Source organism: Rhipicephalus microplus, chromosome X, assembly GCF_043290135.1.
Source record: "Rhipicephalus microplus isolate Deutch F79 chromosome X, USDA_Rmic, whole genome shotgun sequence".
Classification (NCBI taxonomy): domain Eukaryota; kingdom Metazoa; phylum Arthropoda; class Arachnida; order Ixodida; family Ixodidae; genus Rhipicephalus; species Rhipicephalus microplus.
The window spans coordinates 6,753,648-6,770,457 of NC_134710.1; the positions used below are offsets into that span (position 1 = coordinate 6,753,648).

General features: G+C 46.3%; 1 protein-coding gene across 2 annotated transcripts in view; it reads right to left on the reverse strand.

Annotated features, from left to right (window-relative positions):
- LOC142777398 (uncharacterized) overlaps window positions 1-16,810 on the reverse strand; it is a 48,342-nt gene that overhangs the window by 5,672 nt on the left and 25,860 nt on the right. For both annotated transcript variants that reach the window (XM_075881747.1, XM_075881748.1), the window contains exon 2: window positions 11,109-11,486. In XM_075881747.1, the coding sequence (XP_075737862.1) occupies window positions 11,109-11,486 (378 nt within the window). The remainder of the gene's footprint in view (window positions 1-11,108; window positions 11,487-16,810) is intronic.

Sequence of the window (16,810 nt, forward strand, 5' to 3'; positions counted from 1 at the left end):
CAAGCTTATTTTTGACATATCCCAGCCTGTCTTTGCTTGAAAAAAAAAAACCGAATGAAGTGGTCAATACATTGAATGCTTAGGGTCCAATCGATTCCTTTACTATAAGCGTTTCAAACACAAAAACAGTTCTGTTTGGTTTTTTATATAAGTCAATTATTGTAAGTAACATCCTAAACCTTGGCCTTTTATAATAGAACTGATGGCAGTAATAAAAGCTTTGGCTGTTCTTTTTGAAGAAAATGTGCGATGAAATGCACACATAAATCTTGTGCACTCTAAACTTTTGTGAGTAGTGGGTATTCTAACACCCCTCTGTTACTTCCCACCAGATCACTTCAAATCGCTTTTATACAATTCCCTTTTCTATTTGACATTTACATAGGGATATCTGGTACGGAGCAAAGTGACTTACCCAATCTTGTTGAAAATACATTGGCTGCAGCAAAAAGCCATGAGAATCATCTTCGATGAACCATACGGAGCCCATAAAAAGGCAATATTTGAAGATCTGGAATCACAGCCACACATGGAACGTTTTCTACACTCGTGCAAACTACAGCCGCCAAACGTTGGTGTATTTTCTGCCACAGGTTCTGAACTCCTCCGCCAATATGTTAAACTACATAATTAAAAAGGTTACCATAACTAGTGAAGTAAGTGCAATTTCTGCCCCATCATTGTTAATCCAGCCAACCAAATGTAAATGGAGAATCGTACTTATAAAACGTTGCTATGTTTAGAGGCTTTTCCTTAATTGCACTTGTTTGTTGTCTGCTGCTGTTTTGCCCTGTATAGTTTGGTAAACGGGGTGCAGCCATTTGTCAAACAGTTAGATGTTTTTTGCTAGACTTCTATAGCCTCATCACAGTTTTATTCGTTCCTGTAGGTGCTGAAGTAATAATAATAATAATAATAATAATAATAATAATAATAATAATAATAATAATAATAATAATAATAATTCGTATTATTTCGCGAAGAATTCACGTTTTTCTAAGATGATGTGACGTGGCTTGGTTTTGTTGTGGCGAGTCGGGTTTAACGTCAGAATTCAACTCACGGATTGTCGTCGAAGGTGCTGCTCGGGATGAGTCGCAGAGCGTTAGGACGTCGCTTATTTCGGCAAAATGTTCCATAAAAGCGACTGTCGTGCCCTTATTCAGGTACTTGTGTTCCACTCTGAAATTGGTGATAAACATCGCTGCTCGGCCACGACGTAGTTCGACGACTTCATGGGCGACACAAAGTTGGCCATCGAGAAGTAGCTGCAAGTTCGCGTCCACGATTGCCTCACCGATTGAGAGCGCATCCGTTTCGACGAGTGCCATTAGGCAGGACGCTTACTTGATCGGTGAGGATGATGAATGTGGCGTGTTCATAATTTATCTGATCTGATGTGCACTATTCTGTTGTTACAGTTTTCTTCTGCAAGTCGATCTGTGCGCCGTTTTTATTCAGAAAGCCCATCCCCAGGATGACGTTGTGAGAGGAGTGCTGATGAAGCTCACAGAATAGCTGTGACCGTGAACTCACGCTGTGCATCGTCCTGTAGGTGTTATCAGGTGGCCCTCTGAAGCGCGTATTTGAGGGCTGTCCTACAGGGCTTCGACTTTATTGAATAGACGAACAAATCGTCCGCTCACAATGGAGTTGTTGGCACCTGAATCGACAAGTGCGACCACTGGGCAACCGTCGATTGTGACTTGCTAATCAGTATTTGACCTCCGGCTTCGATGTTGATAGGTCACCGACTGTGCAATGTATCATTTCGCATGGTCACACCTGGGCCGGGTGGTAGCCTTTTAGCTAAGCGCTGCAGATTTGAGTCGGATCGTTGTAATGCACGGTTTCGCCGAGTCGTCGCATTGTGTCGGGATCGTTGGAGGGCTTTGTGGTGTTCGCTTGAAAGCGGCGTCTCCTCCCGACGTCGCTGGTCTTAGTTTCTCTTCGGGGGCTCGGTTACTCCCCTCCAGAGTGACCGCTATAGAGCGACAGCGAGAATGGGGTGACGGAGACCTGTAGTGACGCGGGCCGGCGTATTCGGCCGCTTTATTTAGGTCCTTGGCCAGGTAAGGCTGACTGGGCGTTGATGTGATATCCGCGAAGGCCGATTTGTCAATAGGGGAAGTGTCGCAGAAGGTGATCGGCCTTACCGCAGTCGAAACAAGGCGGCCGTCGATCTGGGGTCCTCTGAACATCCCTCTTCCGCGGTGAGATTTTCTGGTACGTAGGTGAATGAGTAGGCTGAGGCATGCGGGGTGGCGGCGGCAAGCTGAATGATATGCGACGCCGTGGCGCTTCTCTTTCTCGTCACCAGCCGCTTCGTCTTGCATAACTTCTCAGAGCTGTGGCGTAGATGACAACAGCTGGTTCCGAGATGGGCGGCGATGCGGTCGCGGGTGTTTCGGTAGGATCAAGTGATGCCAGGGCTTGCTGAACCTCTTCACGTACTACGTCAGCGAGTGATGAGATCGTAAGTTGTGCATCTGGTACCCGCTTGCGCAGCTCATTGTGCACGATGGTACAAATGTTGTCTCAAAGCGACTCAGAAGGGGTACTCCTGGGATCATTGCAGTGTGTCAGGGGAGCGTGGTAGTTGCGGTCGTATTGCTTTCCACGCAACTCGAGCGTCTGCTCGATGGCGGTGGTCTCGTTATTCCACTCCGCAATGCTCTTGGGCGGCCCTCATAAGATAGCGAAGCTTCTTGTCGTCAGTCATGCCCACATCCGCACGTCGGAATAGGATCTGTATTTCTTCGGCAAGGATGGTTACGGGCTCGTATGGGTGTTGATGGCAAGTTTGAAGCAACGACTCAACTCGCGTTTTTAGATGCGAAGCATCTTATACTCGCGCCTTGTAGTGCGCCGTCCGCACCGCTTCTCGAACATTCGACAGCTGACGCGCGCGCATGCGCCGTCGCGCCGTCACCCACCATCTGTGCCTCGCGCTCGCTGAAACGCGCAACGCACGACGACTGCAAACACCACCAGCCGACCACCATTCGCGGAACCTGCATCGACCACGTCTTTGCAAATTTCGACCTACGACCGATGCAACCCGATCCACTCACTCTTTACTTTACCGACCACAAAGCCATCGTCCTCAAAGTTCGTCGCAATAAATAAAACACCGCCCTTTCGCATACGTGCCGTACGTGTTCACTCATTTAACACCCCATTTCACAACCACGTTAACCAATTTAGCCATCGACCCAAGTAAGTCGCAATTTAACACCCGTTAACCAATTACATGCTTCCGCATCCTCCTCAGTGTTCCCCCGAGGGAAGCTGCGGGCAATTTTTTTTGTAGGACATTTCGAAATGTTTTTGATGTCTGCCTCTTGAAGGCGTCCCACGTTGTAAAGTAGGGCTACTGCCTCTCGTACCACGTGCTCGTGGAGTCCTCGAGTGCAAAGAAAACGTGTCGAAGTTTGTGCTCATCCGATATATTGTTGAGGGGCTGCCACTCACTTGTAACGTTCCAGCAAGTCTTGTACAGTAGACCACAAACGTTTGCGGACCACGCGAGCGCGTGCCAAACTGCCTGTTCAGATGGATGCATGGATGGATTAAGGGATGTATCTGGATATGTCTTTTAGATCGAACGGTGGCTCATGCCACTGAGCCATAAAGTTCAGTGCTATCACTATTCGTTGAAGCATTGAATTTCGCTAGCGTCTTGATTGTAGCCACCAATCAGTAAGCCTCCTCTGGATATTTTTATCTGTTTAAGTTCAATTTTACCTTCGCTGTCCCTAAACCCCAATGCTTTGGAAAATTGCGTGTCAATATATTAGAATATAGGGTGGAGCCCTTTACAGAACATCATCAAATGTTAAACCGTTTTCTTCTTCTCATTACACGATCAACATAAGAATTCTGTGCCTTCGTATTTGGCTCGGTACGTCTTCGTCCGCAATCCTCCCGCTCTGGACTCGGAACAGCAGAGAACTGCTACGATAATTATCGCAGATATTTTGCAATTTCCTGCTTGAAAGTTCGGTAGGTCTCCAGCACGGTGCAAGGATATTTTAGGTGAGTGAACGCCGCGAAGCGAGCGCTTGGCGAGAAGGGACCGATAATGTTCTCGTTTGCGGCATGCCGATAGATGGCTCGCTGGACTGAGGACCATGGCGGGCTTCTGGCGAATTCCGCAAAGCACACCCGGCACGTGGTTGACGGTTTCCAAATGTGAGAACACCGGGCTATAGCGTGATGTCAACCACACGACACGCATAAAGTGACTCCGCGAAAGAGGGGGTAATAAGGGAGGAAGTTGACAGTACGGCGAGGGAGTTGTGGCGATGATAAATGAGCGCCACTACTCTCCATCGTACGTTGCTTTCCTACGCCGAGAGGAAGGAGGGGAGCAGGGGCAAAGCTTGTAGCGCCATATCTCGTGCTCCTTGTGAAGCAGAACACTACCGGGCACCGGATAGTCCCGGCGGTGGCTCACCTAACGCATTCTTGCACCATGATCTCCTGTGATGATTTCGTTAGCATTCCAATCTTCCACGTGTCCTTCTCTGTTTCCTTCACTTTCTTTTTAACCGGTGTTTTCCTTAGGCTTGGTATTCTGCTGTTGTCTAAGCACTTGCTCGACAATTTTTGAGTTCGCAATTTTCGAGTCCGTGCCACCTAGCGGTGCGCCATTTACCGTCGACCGAAGTTCGATGCCGGAAACGGGTCTTCTTATTCACTGACCTTTCAGTTTTCGGCTGCCGAGTAGTGCATTGTTAGTTCACAGTTTTCACGCGAAGCGCTTATCTGCATATGACCATCACATCACTGTTTTCATAGGAGGATCAAAACTATCACGACCTTCCTCAAACGGTGTTTCGTTGGCTAGGTGTCACTTTTTGATAAAGATTGCGTCAGATAACGGTTATGCTCATAAGCGGCTTTCCAGGCAGAAGATCGTACATGCAGATGCCAAAAGCGCATCATGGTGGAAAGCGAAACGTGAAAATTATTTGTGCCCAGTCAGAAAAAGGAAAGGTCATTACATAGGGGAGGGATGCTTTCAGGGCACTGCGATGCTGTCGACCGCCGCTGACGTAGCCGAAGTGTGCGAAGAGGCTTTCAGCCACGCGCTCGCGTGGTCCGCAAACTTTTGTGGTCGACTGTACATCCTCGCAAGCGGAGCCACGAAACAATGAGGGTGGGGGGTGATGAGGCTGCTGGATGATGGCTAGTGTGGGTGCGCTAGCAGCCTCCATCGGTGAAATTGAAGAGTCGTTCATGCGATGATGAGTAGCTGGGAGCGGTCGCACTTATGCTGGTAGCCCTTGTAGCAGGTGGATACTTCGAGTTTGTTGTTTCGTGTCGTCTCTGGTGGCTCCGTCGGTGTCGGCTGCTTAAAGGGCACTTACATGGGCTGGGGTCACGGTGCGATTGGAGTGAGCTAAACATGAGCTCCTCCACCTAATGCCGCGTAGGTGACGGTTAGCTGGCTTGTGCAAAGAGCAGCAAAGAGGTATACTATGACCGCAATAAAATAAAAAAAATTTATTGGGCTGAATTGCACCGAAGGCAAGCTAACACGCACCCATCGTCGATAACAAAAACAAAACAGCGTGCCCGAACGGTGGCCAGTAGACTGCTAGGCTGTTCACCGGTGGATTCAGTGATTCCTTATGTATTCCTTGCGTGGCGATACATTCGGGAATCAGGATGGCGGCTACACTTGATCGCGAGCGAGACGCGGTTGAGGAACACGATAAGATAGTCCAGTCCGCTTCAGCGTTCGAGACGCACGTGGCAATATGCATCCGTCGTCTGGAAGTCACATCCAGCGAGATGGCAGTGTCAATTAAACTATCACTCATCTACCCAATGCCTAAGCCGGGCAAAGAACACACAAGGCCAGCACATATGTGGCCGATTTCTCCAATCTCCACATTCTGTAAACTGACTGAGCGATGGCTACACACGAGAATGCAACTCTACATTGAATATGAACGACCTGACCTACGCCTGGCGCAAGCAGGTTTTCGTGCAAATATTGGTACGCATTACTACCTATGGTCGCTCTGAAGAGCAATAAACAGCAGGTCTCACAAAGAAATGTCGGATTGCATTCTAGCCATTGATATGGTTTCAAAAATGTGAAACAAGAGGTGATATTGGAGGAGTTGGAGCAATGCACTTTTGCCAAGAGGAATACAACTGGATTCGCAGCTTCCTCCAAAGCAGACCTGTCAAGCTCCATCGCAAGGCACCAGGAGGGAGCCTCAGGATTTATTAATTGCAGAGGGGTGTACCTTAGACATCCATTCTCAGACTTTTGCTTTTTAATCTAGCCATGGAACGAGTGGCAGAAGGGCTTCAGAGAGACTCTAAGGCGCCTTTTACTATCTGCGCAGACATTATAATATGGACAGAATAAGCGAATTATTCCGATGAGTGAATTGTTTTTGAACCAAGTCATGGTCAACTCAACACACACACCACATATACCACTGAAATAGAAACAAGCTAACTGACATTCCTGTAACAACACCTTTGCGCGATGTACACACTGTCAAGTGGCTGTGCCGAGCATATTTAGAACACCTGACTTGGACTTGCGAAGCCTTCCGAAAAAGCAGACGCAGCACAGGTCAGCAATGCTGTTGAAGATGGTCTTGTCATGAAAGGGTTGTGAAGAGGTTTATTGGTTTTACGGGGACGTTAAAGTCGTCAGCGACGAGGCAGCTCGAAGAAGCGTTCAGAAGCACAGTAGCGAACCGAAGCGTGAACCGAGCTAGCCGGGTGTTGGCCATGCTGCTGGATGAAGGCGCATCTTCTTCTTCAGAGGGTCAAGGATAATAATTCCTTGTACTATGAGCGAAGATATACTCGCGGAGATACACCAGAGGCATCAAGGCATTGCTAAGAATTGAGCAAGAGCCCAGGAGTAAGGATTGGGGCCGGATGTATCGACAGAAATCGATGAGCTTGTTCAGAGCTGTACACAGCCGAGAATGCGACATAACTTCACTCAGCTCCAGAACACTCGTTGATTCTGAACGTTTGACAGCGGACATCAATTTTCATAAAATGGACATTTTTAGCATAGGTTTATGAATCTGGGACGCGTACTTTTATTTGTTCAACAGTACCACCTATTTCCTAAAAGACTAAGGTGTGTTATCGGCTCGGAGTGTTCTGGAAGTTGGAACTATTTTGAGTATTTTCTATTGCTTCAGTCACATAGCGTGCACGATGCGATTTGCTCAAGTTCCTACCGTTCTTTATTAAAGAGGTTGGACGGTCCAGCCAATTATTTCAGTTTACCAGTTGAACTAATTCTGCAAATTGGCTGTAAATGTCCGCGCAACAAATTTTCGTGAGCGGGAGCAAAAGAGCATGGACAAGCTCGTTCTTATGAACTCGTATAACTCTAGTTGTTCTGAACTTATAGTATGAGGAGATTTTCTGTAATGTTCTAATGCTTTTCTCGATAACGGATCGTGGAAAGTAGCCGAGGTTCTCAGCGCACATTACTATCTTGTTGGCTTTAAACTTTCTGGGTTTGTTCAAACTTAAATAAAATTCCTTGATTGATATGTGGGGTTTAACGTCCCAAAACCACCATATGATTATGAGAGCCGCCGTAGTGGAGGACTCCGGAAATTCCGACCCCCTGGGGTTCCTTAAACTGCACCCAATCTGAGCACATGGGCATAAATTTCCGCCTCCATCAGAAATGTAGCTCCCGCAGCTGGGATTCGATCTTTTGACCTGCGGGTCAGCAGCCGAGTACCTTAGCCACTAGACCACCGCGACGGGGCTTAAATAAAATTTCTTGGCATATAAACTACACATAGGGACACATACGCTGTTTGTGAAAGAGAAAGTGTGCGATTTTGAGGAAAAATGCACTGTGTCTTAACGCGCGCCTTCCCATCGCGGAAGCTACAGGTGAAATGGGAAAGAGAGCGAGGGATTGAGTCATATGTGCTGTGAAAAGGAGGGACAGGTGAGCGTGCCTCTAGTTGGTCTGGCCGTGCCTACTGCGTGCACAGGCGGTTACAGCTGCTTAACGCATTTTAGGTGCAGGCCTGAGGTGGCTGTTAGCTTCGTGTGCTCTGGCGTTACGTGCGTTTAGCTTGCGGTCGTGTAATCGCAAAACGTCGGAGCTTGCAATGAAGCAAGAGGCAAGACATATGCATTTGGTGCTCTATGTCAGCATCGTGAGCGCAGTTATACGAGTGTTGGTGATAATGAAATTGCATGTGTCGTATTTTGCCTAAGCGTGAACGTAGTTTATGAAATGTGTTTTCTCACACTTTATAAACGATTCAATACAAAAACGTGCCGTCTAGATGTAGCCTCACTTCTCTGAAATGATTTTTACAATGAAGTTGGCTTTTCTAATTTTGCGGGATGCAATATATAGTTGTGATCTTCCTCTTGAATTACATTTAAGGTGCACACATAAAAATGATTTCCTTTGCTCCTCAGAACTCTGCGGCTAATAGCAGACAGCATGTCTAATATTTTTAAAACACGTTGTGTTTGGTCATGCTCACAAGAGCAACTTGTTGCAATGTACAAGATTTTAGCGAAACCGCATAGCGCATTCTTATGCATAACACGCCGTTTTTACTTTGTCAATACAGAATGGCATACCAAAAACATCATGTATAAACTTCAGTGGGAATTTTCCCGGAAGGGGCGGGCATATTTTTTGTAGTTTATGGTAGACCATTCGAAATGCTTCTCTGTTATCTACAAAAGAATGACTTGCAGCGATGTGTGCATACTGGCTGTTTATTCTGCAATACGCCCGCCAAACTTTCAACACACTTCTAAAGCTTAAATGACTTTTGAAGGCTTTAAGAAAGCAAACAACGCAGAGATCTGTTGTCACGAAGTTTCTCAGCATTGTTGGAAAAGCCTCACGTTCTTGGCTTACCACGACCTTGGCACTTTTTGTTCTTTTTTTAACTGTGCCATGCATTTTTTGTTATATTGTGCATTGTACCAGTGTAGCATTCTATTTCGCTCTGGTAAAGCGACATACGGTGTGCTATTGCGATTTCCATTACATGGCTGTGTAGTTGAAAGACATGTATGAAATTACATGATAAATGTCTATGGTTTCAGTTGAAAGAAAAGCTGCGTTGTGGCACACTTTCCTGGGCATCATCCTACGCAAATATATATTTACTTACAGGAGGTGTGAAAAAATATTTTTCAATAAGCGGGAACGATGTTTACAAGATGAGCACTGTTATTTCTGTGTATTCCGAGGGTTTGAAATGAGCTACGTGAGGCTGAACTCACATGGTTCACCATGCCAAGTTTAACTGCAAATCAATTTGCTGAAACGTGTACATGTCTGCATCCTGGATGAGACGTGCACACTGCTATGGGCACTATATGTCTTCATTAAATGTGTTTGTTGTTTGTCTATACACACATACATACCAAGCACCCTTGCTGTATCGACCAAGTCAGCCTCCGGTGAATATATACGAGATGCTTACCCTATTTAGGATTCCAGTTATTTGTATTTAATTGTATAACCATACAAGGCCGTCAGAATTTATGTAGTCGGCTTTCCAAACAAGGCTTTTAGTAACATCAATGCATTGCAGTAAGCTGGCTTGTATGTGTATATGTCTGCACACACACACACACACACACACACACACACACACACACACACACACACACACACACACACACACACACACATATATATATATATATATATATATATATATATATATATATATATATATATATATATATATATATATATATATATATATATATATATATATATATATATATATATATATATATATATATTATAAATGGCCTTCGTTCCGTTTCGTCGAGCCACGGCCGCACGGCTGAAACGTAGAGTGAAAAAGTATCGAATTTTTGTTCTTTTGTTCTTTACTATATGGGCACTGGACCCGCAGTTTTTGTATATATATATATATATATATATATATATAAGCAACTAGCCTTCTGTGTGAAGCGGACATGACAGAACAGAGCACCTTTTCTTTTATTATATTATCCTTTGCAGTCGTTAATAGCGTGCCTCGTGTCTACCAATTCGAGGTTCTGTGATGTGATGTAGCAGGTGACACACCCTTCCAACACCCTAGTATAATGGTGTTCAGTTGTGAGACCACCGTAACACCCTAAGATTGATCTTGCAGGACACCCTTCGGGAATAGGGTGTCCAGGTAATACCCTTTCAGTAGGGTGTATCCATAACACACATGGGGTGTCCCTCGGGTTACAAGAATAATTTACGCCCTTAAATGTGAAAAAAATGAAATGTGTACGTACTTTTAAATTTTACGCCTCTACGACTTCTTCTCAACGAAAAATCAGCCTGTCACAATGTGAACAGACAGGCTTCCAGAAGTGGCCACTGCAAGTGCTGATTATGCAGTGTCCCTAAAAGTTTGATCTTTAAGACTGAAGTAACTAGAAGAATAAGACTGTGGTGAAAGAATTTGACAGATATCTTTTGATCATGAATGACAGTTTATCAGTATTGCTCACGAGAAAAATATATAATAGCTGCATCTCATAGGCATAGTTGCTTACGCGGAAGAAACCTGGAGGCTTGCGAGAACAGTTCAGCTTATAATCTACTGATCGAAATTGACACTAATAGATATGGAGTACAAAAAGATATGTGTGACCTTAAGGGACAGGGAGAGAACAGTGTCGGTGAGAAAACAAACGCGTGTTAAGAACAATCATTAAGAAATCACGAAAATGAGCATACGAAAGCATTTAGCGAGAAAGGAAGGTGGTCTAAAAAGTTTCAGAAGATTTCAAAGGAAGACAAGCGCGAGAGAGATTTTGGGGGTCAGAAGAGATAAAGAGGATTGCTGGGTAACGTAACCGCAGCAAGCACAGGTTAAACGACAAAACAGGGGAAATACATTAGGTCTGCGGTGGAAGCAGTCAGATGGATGATTATGATAATGGAAGCCTGTGTAAATCAATCTGGAAGGTAATCAAAAGCAGCCGCCCAGTGTTGCCTGGGCTGGATAACCTCATGGCCAGTTTCATGCCCCCTACGAACTGATTTATTGGGTTTGACCTACCATTATACAAAATGCACTCGAATGTTAGCTAACCTGTGGTGAAGGCAGCTGTGAGGCGATGTCGCCAACAGCGACCCATGTGGAGCAAGAGCGTGACTCGAGGCGCGTTGGGAGCTCGGCTAGCGCCAGCTCGGAAACGCTGGTGCGCAGTGGCTCCGCTGCTGTGGCTTGCACGATGTCTGCAGTGCTGAAGCTCTTGACTAGTGGTGCCGTGGCTTCTTCCTCGATGAGCACCTCACCCGAAAGGGGCCGCCGCCGTGGGTCACCGGGCACCTGTAGAAGGCAGCGCCTCGCGCGCACTCGCTCTGAACCCAGGCTGGACAGCGACAGGAGCGACAGGTCGGTGCCGAACGACTCGCGGCTTGGCGAGCGCGCCATCGCCTCCGGCACGGGCGGCTCGCTCCACATGCCCTGACAACAAAACGACGCATTTTCTCCATGAATGACACTGCCACTAGTCAAAGGTTTGAATCCTTTACACACAATCCTCACATCTCTTTTGTCACGACAACGTATCGTTGCATACACTATGCTTTTCACATATATGAGAGAGGTTGAGTGGAGTTGTTTCATCCTCCACTTAACCTCTTCAGCGGTCATCTTCGTGGCTGCAAATGACTGTACATGGCGAAAGTATGCGAATGCTTCGCAGCCTCTTTCCTGTTCCAAACAAAACAGGAGAAAATGAAGACTTCAAAAATGGCAATGCTTCAGTAAACAGAACAACAAAAAAAGCGGTAGGGGTTTGTATTCGTAAGGGCAGCTTCGGTGAATATACCTTTTTGCAATTAAAACGAAGCATCACCTGATAATGGTTCTTTCGCGGGGCTTTGAATGTTTTCAAATTTCTGTTTATTCTCACTGCTTTCCATTGTCTACTTGCCGTATCGAAGGCACTAAAGAGTACTCTTGAAACGTTGAAACTCAAGATACCTCTTTGAAGCGAGCAGTGTAGGTGGACCTATACTGCTCGCTGCTCAAAGGAACTACACTTGCCGCCATATGCACCGCGTATGGTTTCATTGATGGTCTTCTCCATTATGTACAGTTCACCGTACTGAAGTCGTGTGCCCACCAGCTTGAATTAGGCTGGAAGTATCTGTCTATAACGAACGCTTCCATCTGCTGTCCAGAAAATGATCATATAACGGAAACTGACTACGCCCTTTAGGTGGCTGACATGCCCCTTCGCTTGCTCGTTGAGGAAGATAACGAGCTACTTGAATTAGGCTGGAAGTTTCTGTCTATAACGAACGCTTCCATCTGCTGTCCAGAAAATGATCATATAACGGAAACTGACTACGCCCTTTAGGTGGCTGACATGCCCCTTCGCTTGCTCGTTGAGGAAGATAACGAGCTACCACCTGGTCATCAACGAATATTTACCACCGTTTCTAACGTGATCGACTATGGTGTCGTGTTTGTACTGCCATCTGCACGCTCTCTCAGAAGCGGTGTGGCCTTCGCTTTAGGTCTAGTGCGGTTTCACAATGGCTCCGGAATTCTCTACGGTACAAACCAAACGTCCAAAAAATTCTCATTCCTAAAGCCACCACAATGGCTTGCGCTACTGAATCCCAGCCTGTCTCTGTTGTGCCGGTTAATCCGGTGTGTTCTGACCTTCCTTCTATTAGACGTTCCGAATGCGTTTCTGCTCTTGCGGCGACTATTAGTCCAGAGCTGTGCTCTTCACTGACAGATGAGCTGCTTGCCTTGCTACAAAAGCACGAGACATCGTTTGATGACTATTCCTCATTTCTGGGACAGACGTCCATTATCACGCATCGTATCGTGATCGATTGCACTTCCATCGTACGCCGTCGACCTTATCGCGTCTTTTCATCCGAGCGGAAGGTCTTTGAATAAAAAGTAGTTGATATGCTGCAACGGTACATCACACGTCTCTCCGCGAGTCTTTGGTCTTCTCTCGTTGTTTTAGTACGGAAAAAAGACGGCTCCGTGTGATTTTGCGTAGACCACAGGACACTTAATAAGATCACTCGCAAGGATGTCTACCCTGTGCAGCGCATAGAATATGCCTTGGCTTCGCTGCGGGGTTCTGAGCACTTCTCAAGCCTAGACCTGCGTTCGGGTTATTGGCAGATACCCAGGCACGAGGACAACCAGGACAGCGTTTTCAACACCAGACGTCATGTCATTGGCCTCGGCGATGCTCCAGCAACATTTGAGCTTATGATGGACAAAATTTTCCGAGGCTTGAAACGGAAGACCTGCTTGTGCTATTTGAGACGATATCGTTATTTTCTTCTCAACCTTCCCTCAGCTATTGCAACGACTGGACGAAGTTCTTAAGTGCCTTGCAAACTCAGGTATTCACCTAAACATCAAGAAGTGCCGTTTTGCGAGCAAGACAAAGTGTTAGGCCACATCGTAAACAAGGACAGTATTCTTCCCGATGCAGACACGATTTACACTGTCCAACACTTCCCGTGACCTGAAAAAGCCAGAGATTTGCGCAGTTTCCTCAGCCTCGCTTCCTATGTTCGCCGGTTCATTCGAGGCTTCGCCTCAATAGCTTCGCCTTTGCACAAGTTGCTTGGTCCCCTTTGTGTGGTCTTGTGAATGTGAATTGGCATTTGCCCAACTTAAGCGTGCCCTCTCATCCGAACCAGCCCTTTGTTATTTCGATGACAACGCGCCTACAATCCTGCACACAGACACTAGTGGTCACGGTATTGGTGGTATTCCCCTACAGTGAGATAAATCTTCACGTGAGAAAGTCGTCGCATACGCGAGCCGTGTGGTGACCTCTGTCGAAAAGAATTGCGCCATCACCAAGTAAGAGTGCCTTGCGGTCCTTTGGTCTATACAAAGGTTTTGACCTTATCTCCGTGGCTGCCACTTCACTGTGGTTACGGACCATCAGGCCCTGTGCTGGCTCTCGACACTCAAGAATTTGTCTTGGCGCCTTTATCGCACGATTATTTGTTTACAAGAATATGACTTCCGTATAATATACAAGTCGGCGAAAAAACATCAAGATGTCGACGCGCTTTCGCGTTGCCCGCTTCCTTCAGAGTCACATAAAAAAGCATCCATACCACACGCGACGAGCTTTCCGCTGTCTCTCTTTAACACATTTCGTCCTTATCTACTCTGAACCCGACTTCTGCGAACGAGTGTTGTTTGTTGCTTCCCACCAACGCGCTGATCCTTACTGTCCCCGCCTGATGTCGACTGTCTTGACGGGACTTCTCGGCCCCCTAACGCCCGTCTTCGCCAGCAGCTGACGCAACTGAAGGTCGAAAATGGCGTCCTGTACCACCATATCTGCCACCCTGATAGTCAACGCTGAGTGCCCGTTCTACCTTGCTCTTTTCGGGCTCAAATCCTCCAGGTATATTACGAAAACGTGATTGCTGGACACCTGGACTTCCAGAAAACGTACGACCGAATAATACGTCACTACTACTGTCCGGGCTTACCAACCAGTGTAGCGGAGTACGTTGTCTCATGTGTCCTTAGTCAGCGTCTCAAGCTTCCTACATCAGCTCTAAGCGGAATATTGCAAGCACTTCCGTATTCCCTGAAACCATTTGAGGTAGTTGGTGTTGTCCTGTACTGTCCACTTCGTATGACTGCCACGGCCAATCGATGGATAGTTACAGGTGTCGACCACCTGACACGCTGCGCCGAAACAGCTTCCGTGCCTCCTGAATCAGCTTCGGAAGTTGGCGATTTCATCCTTGGAGCAATAATCCTTCGTCAGGGTGATCCTGGTGTAATCCTGAGTGACCCTGGAAAAGTATTTCGTTCAGAACTCGTCGAAAAAGTGCTCAAAGCACACGTTACCACCCACAAAACAAGCTCCAGATACCATTCTCAGACGAACGGGCTGACTTAGCGCTTTCATTGTACACTGTCAGACATGATAGCCATGTATATCGAACCGGACCACAGAAACTAGGACGCAATATTGCCATTTGTCATTTTTGCGCACAATACCTCTGTACAGCGCACAACCGTTGACTCGCCGTGCTACCTCATCCATGGTCGCTTCCTCTCTCTTTTTCTCGATCTTTCGTTTTTCTCTGCGCGTGTTAAACCATCTTCATCCTCCAGTGAAAAATGTGTCATGAGCAAGTGTTACTTAGCACCGTAGAATTGATAAAGCGTAAAGATTTGTGTTGACTAGCATACGTGCATGGACGACCTTCGGGGCTGAATATAATAAATAACTGGTCATAGCGATGCCGCACGTTGGAACCGTGGTTTTCCGATTGGTTGTTACGTGTACATATGTAAACATCAGCCGAAGTGAATGGCATGTCAGTATAGCGCTAGGGTTACTCACGACATATATTTTGACCGAATCTTTGCTTGAACTCGGTCGATTGCATTAGGTTCCAGTAACAAATATGAAGTGTGACGCTCAACCACGCCACTTCCTGCGAGGAGTTTCAATAAATGTTTATCCGTAGTGGCAAACAGCCTACGCACTGCACATTCACACAATACTTTTTGACCTCCGAAATTGCTTGCCGCAAGTACCAGCACTACATGGTTGACGCGGTAGCATTGTTCCAACCCCTGAAGGTAATTTAGTTCTAGTGGCAAGGTGAACAACGTAGAAAAAGTTCGATTGCAAGCGCAGCAGACCACAGAACACGATCGTCCTCCGAACTGTAGACCGTGTAGGAGCTCGCCCAGCATGCGAATCGGGATGTCACCGCTGACGTGCGTGCCAGTATCAGCCATTTGTCAAGCTGCTCGCTCGTTTATAAAAATATTCAATTATAAATGAACGGCTCGACCGGATTCACTCAAGTTTCACCAGCTTCTCTGTGAACGTACAAGAATGAGCGCACACAACACAAATTATGGTTCAAAATTGGGTGTCTTGACCCCTTTAAGAGGCTGCCCTGTTTATTCAATGTACTGTTTAGGACAAGGCGAACATTTGTCATAATATATAATGGGTTTTAACGCCCCATAACTGCAATGCAATTATGGGAGACACCGTAATGGAGGGCTTCGCAAATATGACAACCTGGGATTTTTTTACGTGCATCTATTCTAAGTAAATAGGCCTCGAGCATTTTTGCATAATGCTGTCGCCGTAGTCGCGATTCAATCCCACGACCTATAGGTCAACAGTGAATCACTGTATTCACCAGACAACCGTGGCGGCGAATAATTTCAACATTCGATTTTTCAGTATTCGTTTGAACCAGGCAGGCAAAATAAAGATTTATATCATGAACGTAATCATTTCCGGTACTGTTAGGGATAACCTCAATTTGATGGCGTTCGCCGTCTTACCCTCGTTTTCTAGAGCATCTCTTCACTCAATACTCCACCTTGACTTGAGAAAGCTCATGCGACCACCGCCACTAGGCAAAATAAGTCACTGCATATCACCTATATATCCAGTGATTCTTGAAAATCGCCGCGTTTTTTCAGCCGAACAGTGGCGCAGTGTTCAGCTCGGCCAAGTGAAGCCTGGAATTCAGTCGAAGCTTGCTTCAGAATACGCGGGTTACATTGGGGACAAGAACTTGGTGTCATGTGGGTAGCAGAATGAGGGTTTATTTTCTTTCCATTCACTAGCATATTCCTACAGTCTTTGTTACGGCGATACACGACTCTTGGTACTACGGGAAACGCTTTCTGGAGGGGGGGGGGGGCTCGTTGTAAGCTAATATTGTATATACTTGTGGAGGAATATTTTATGTTAGTGGGTGCATTGGCGAATTTTGTAATAAATGCTAGCG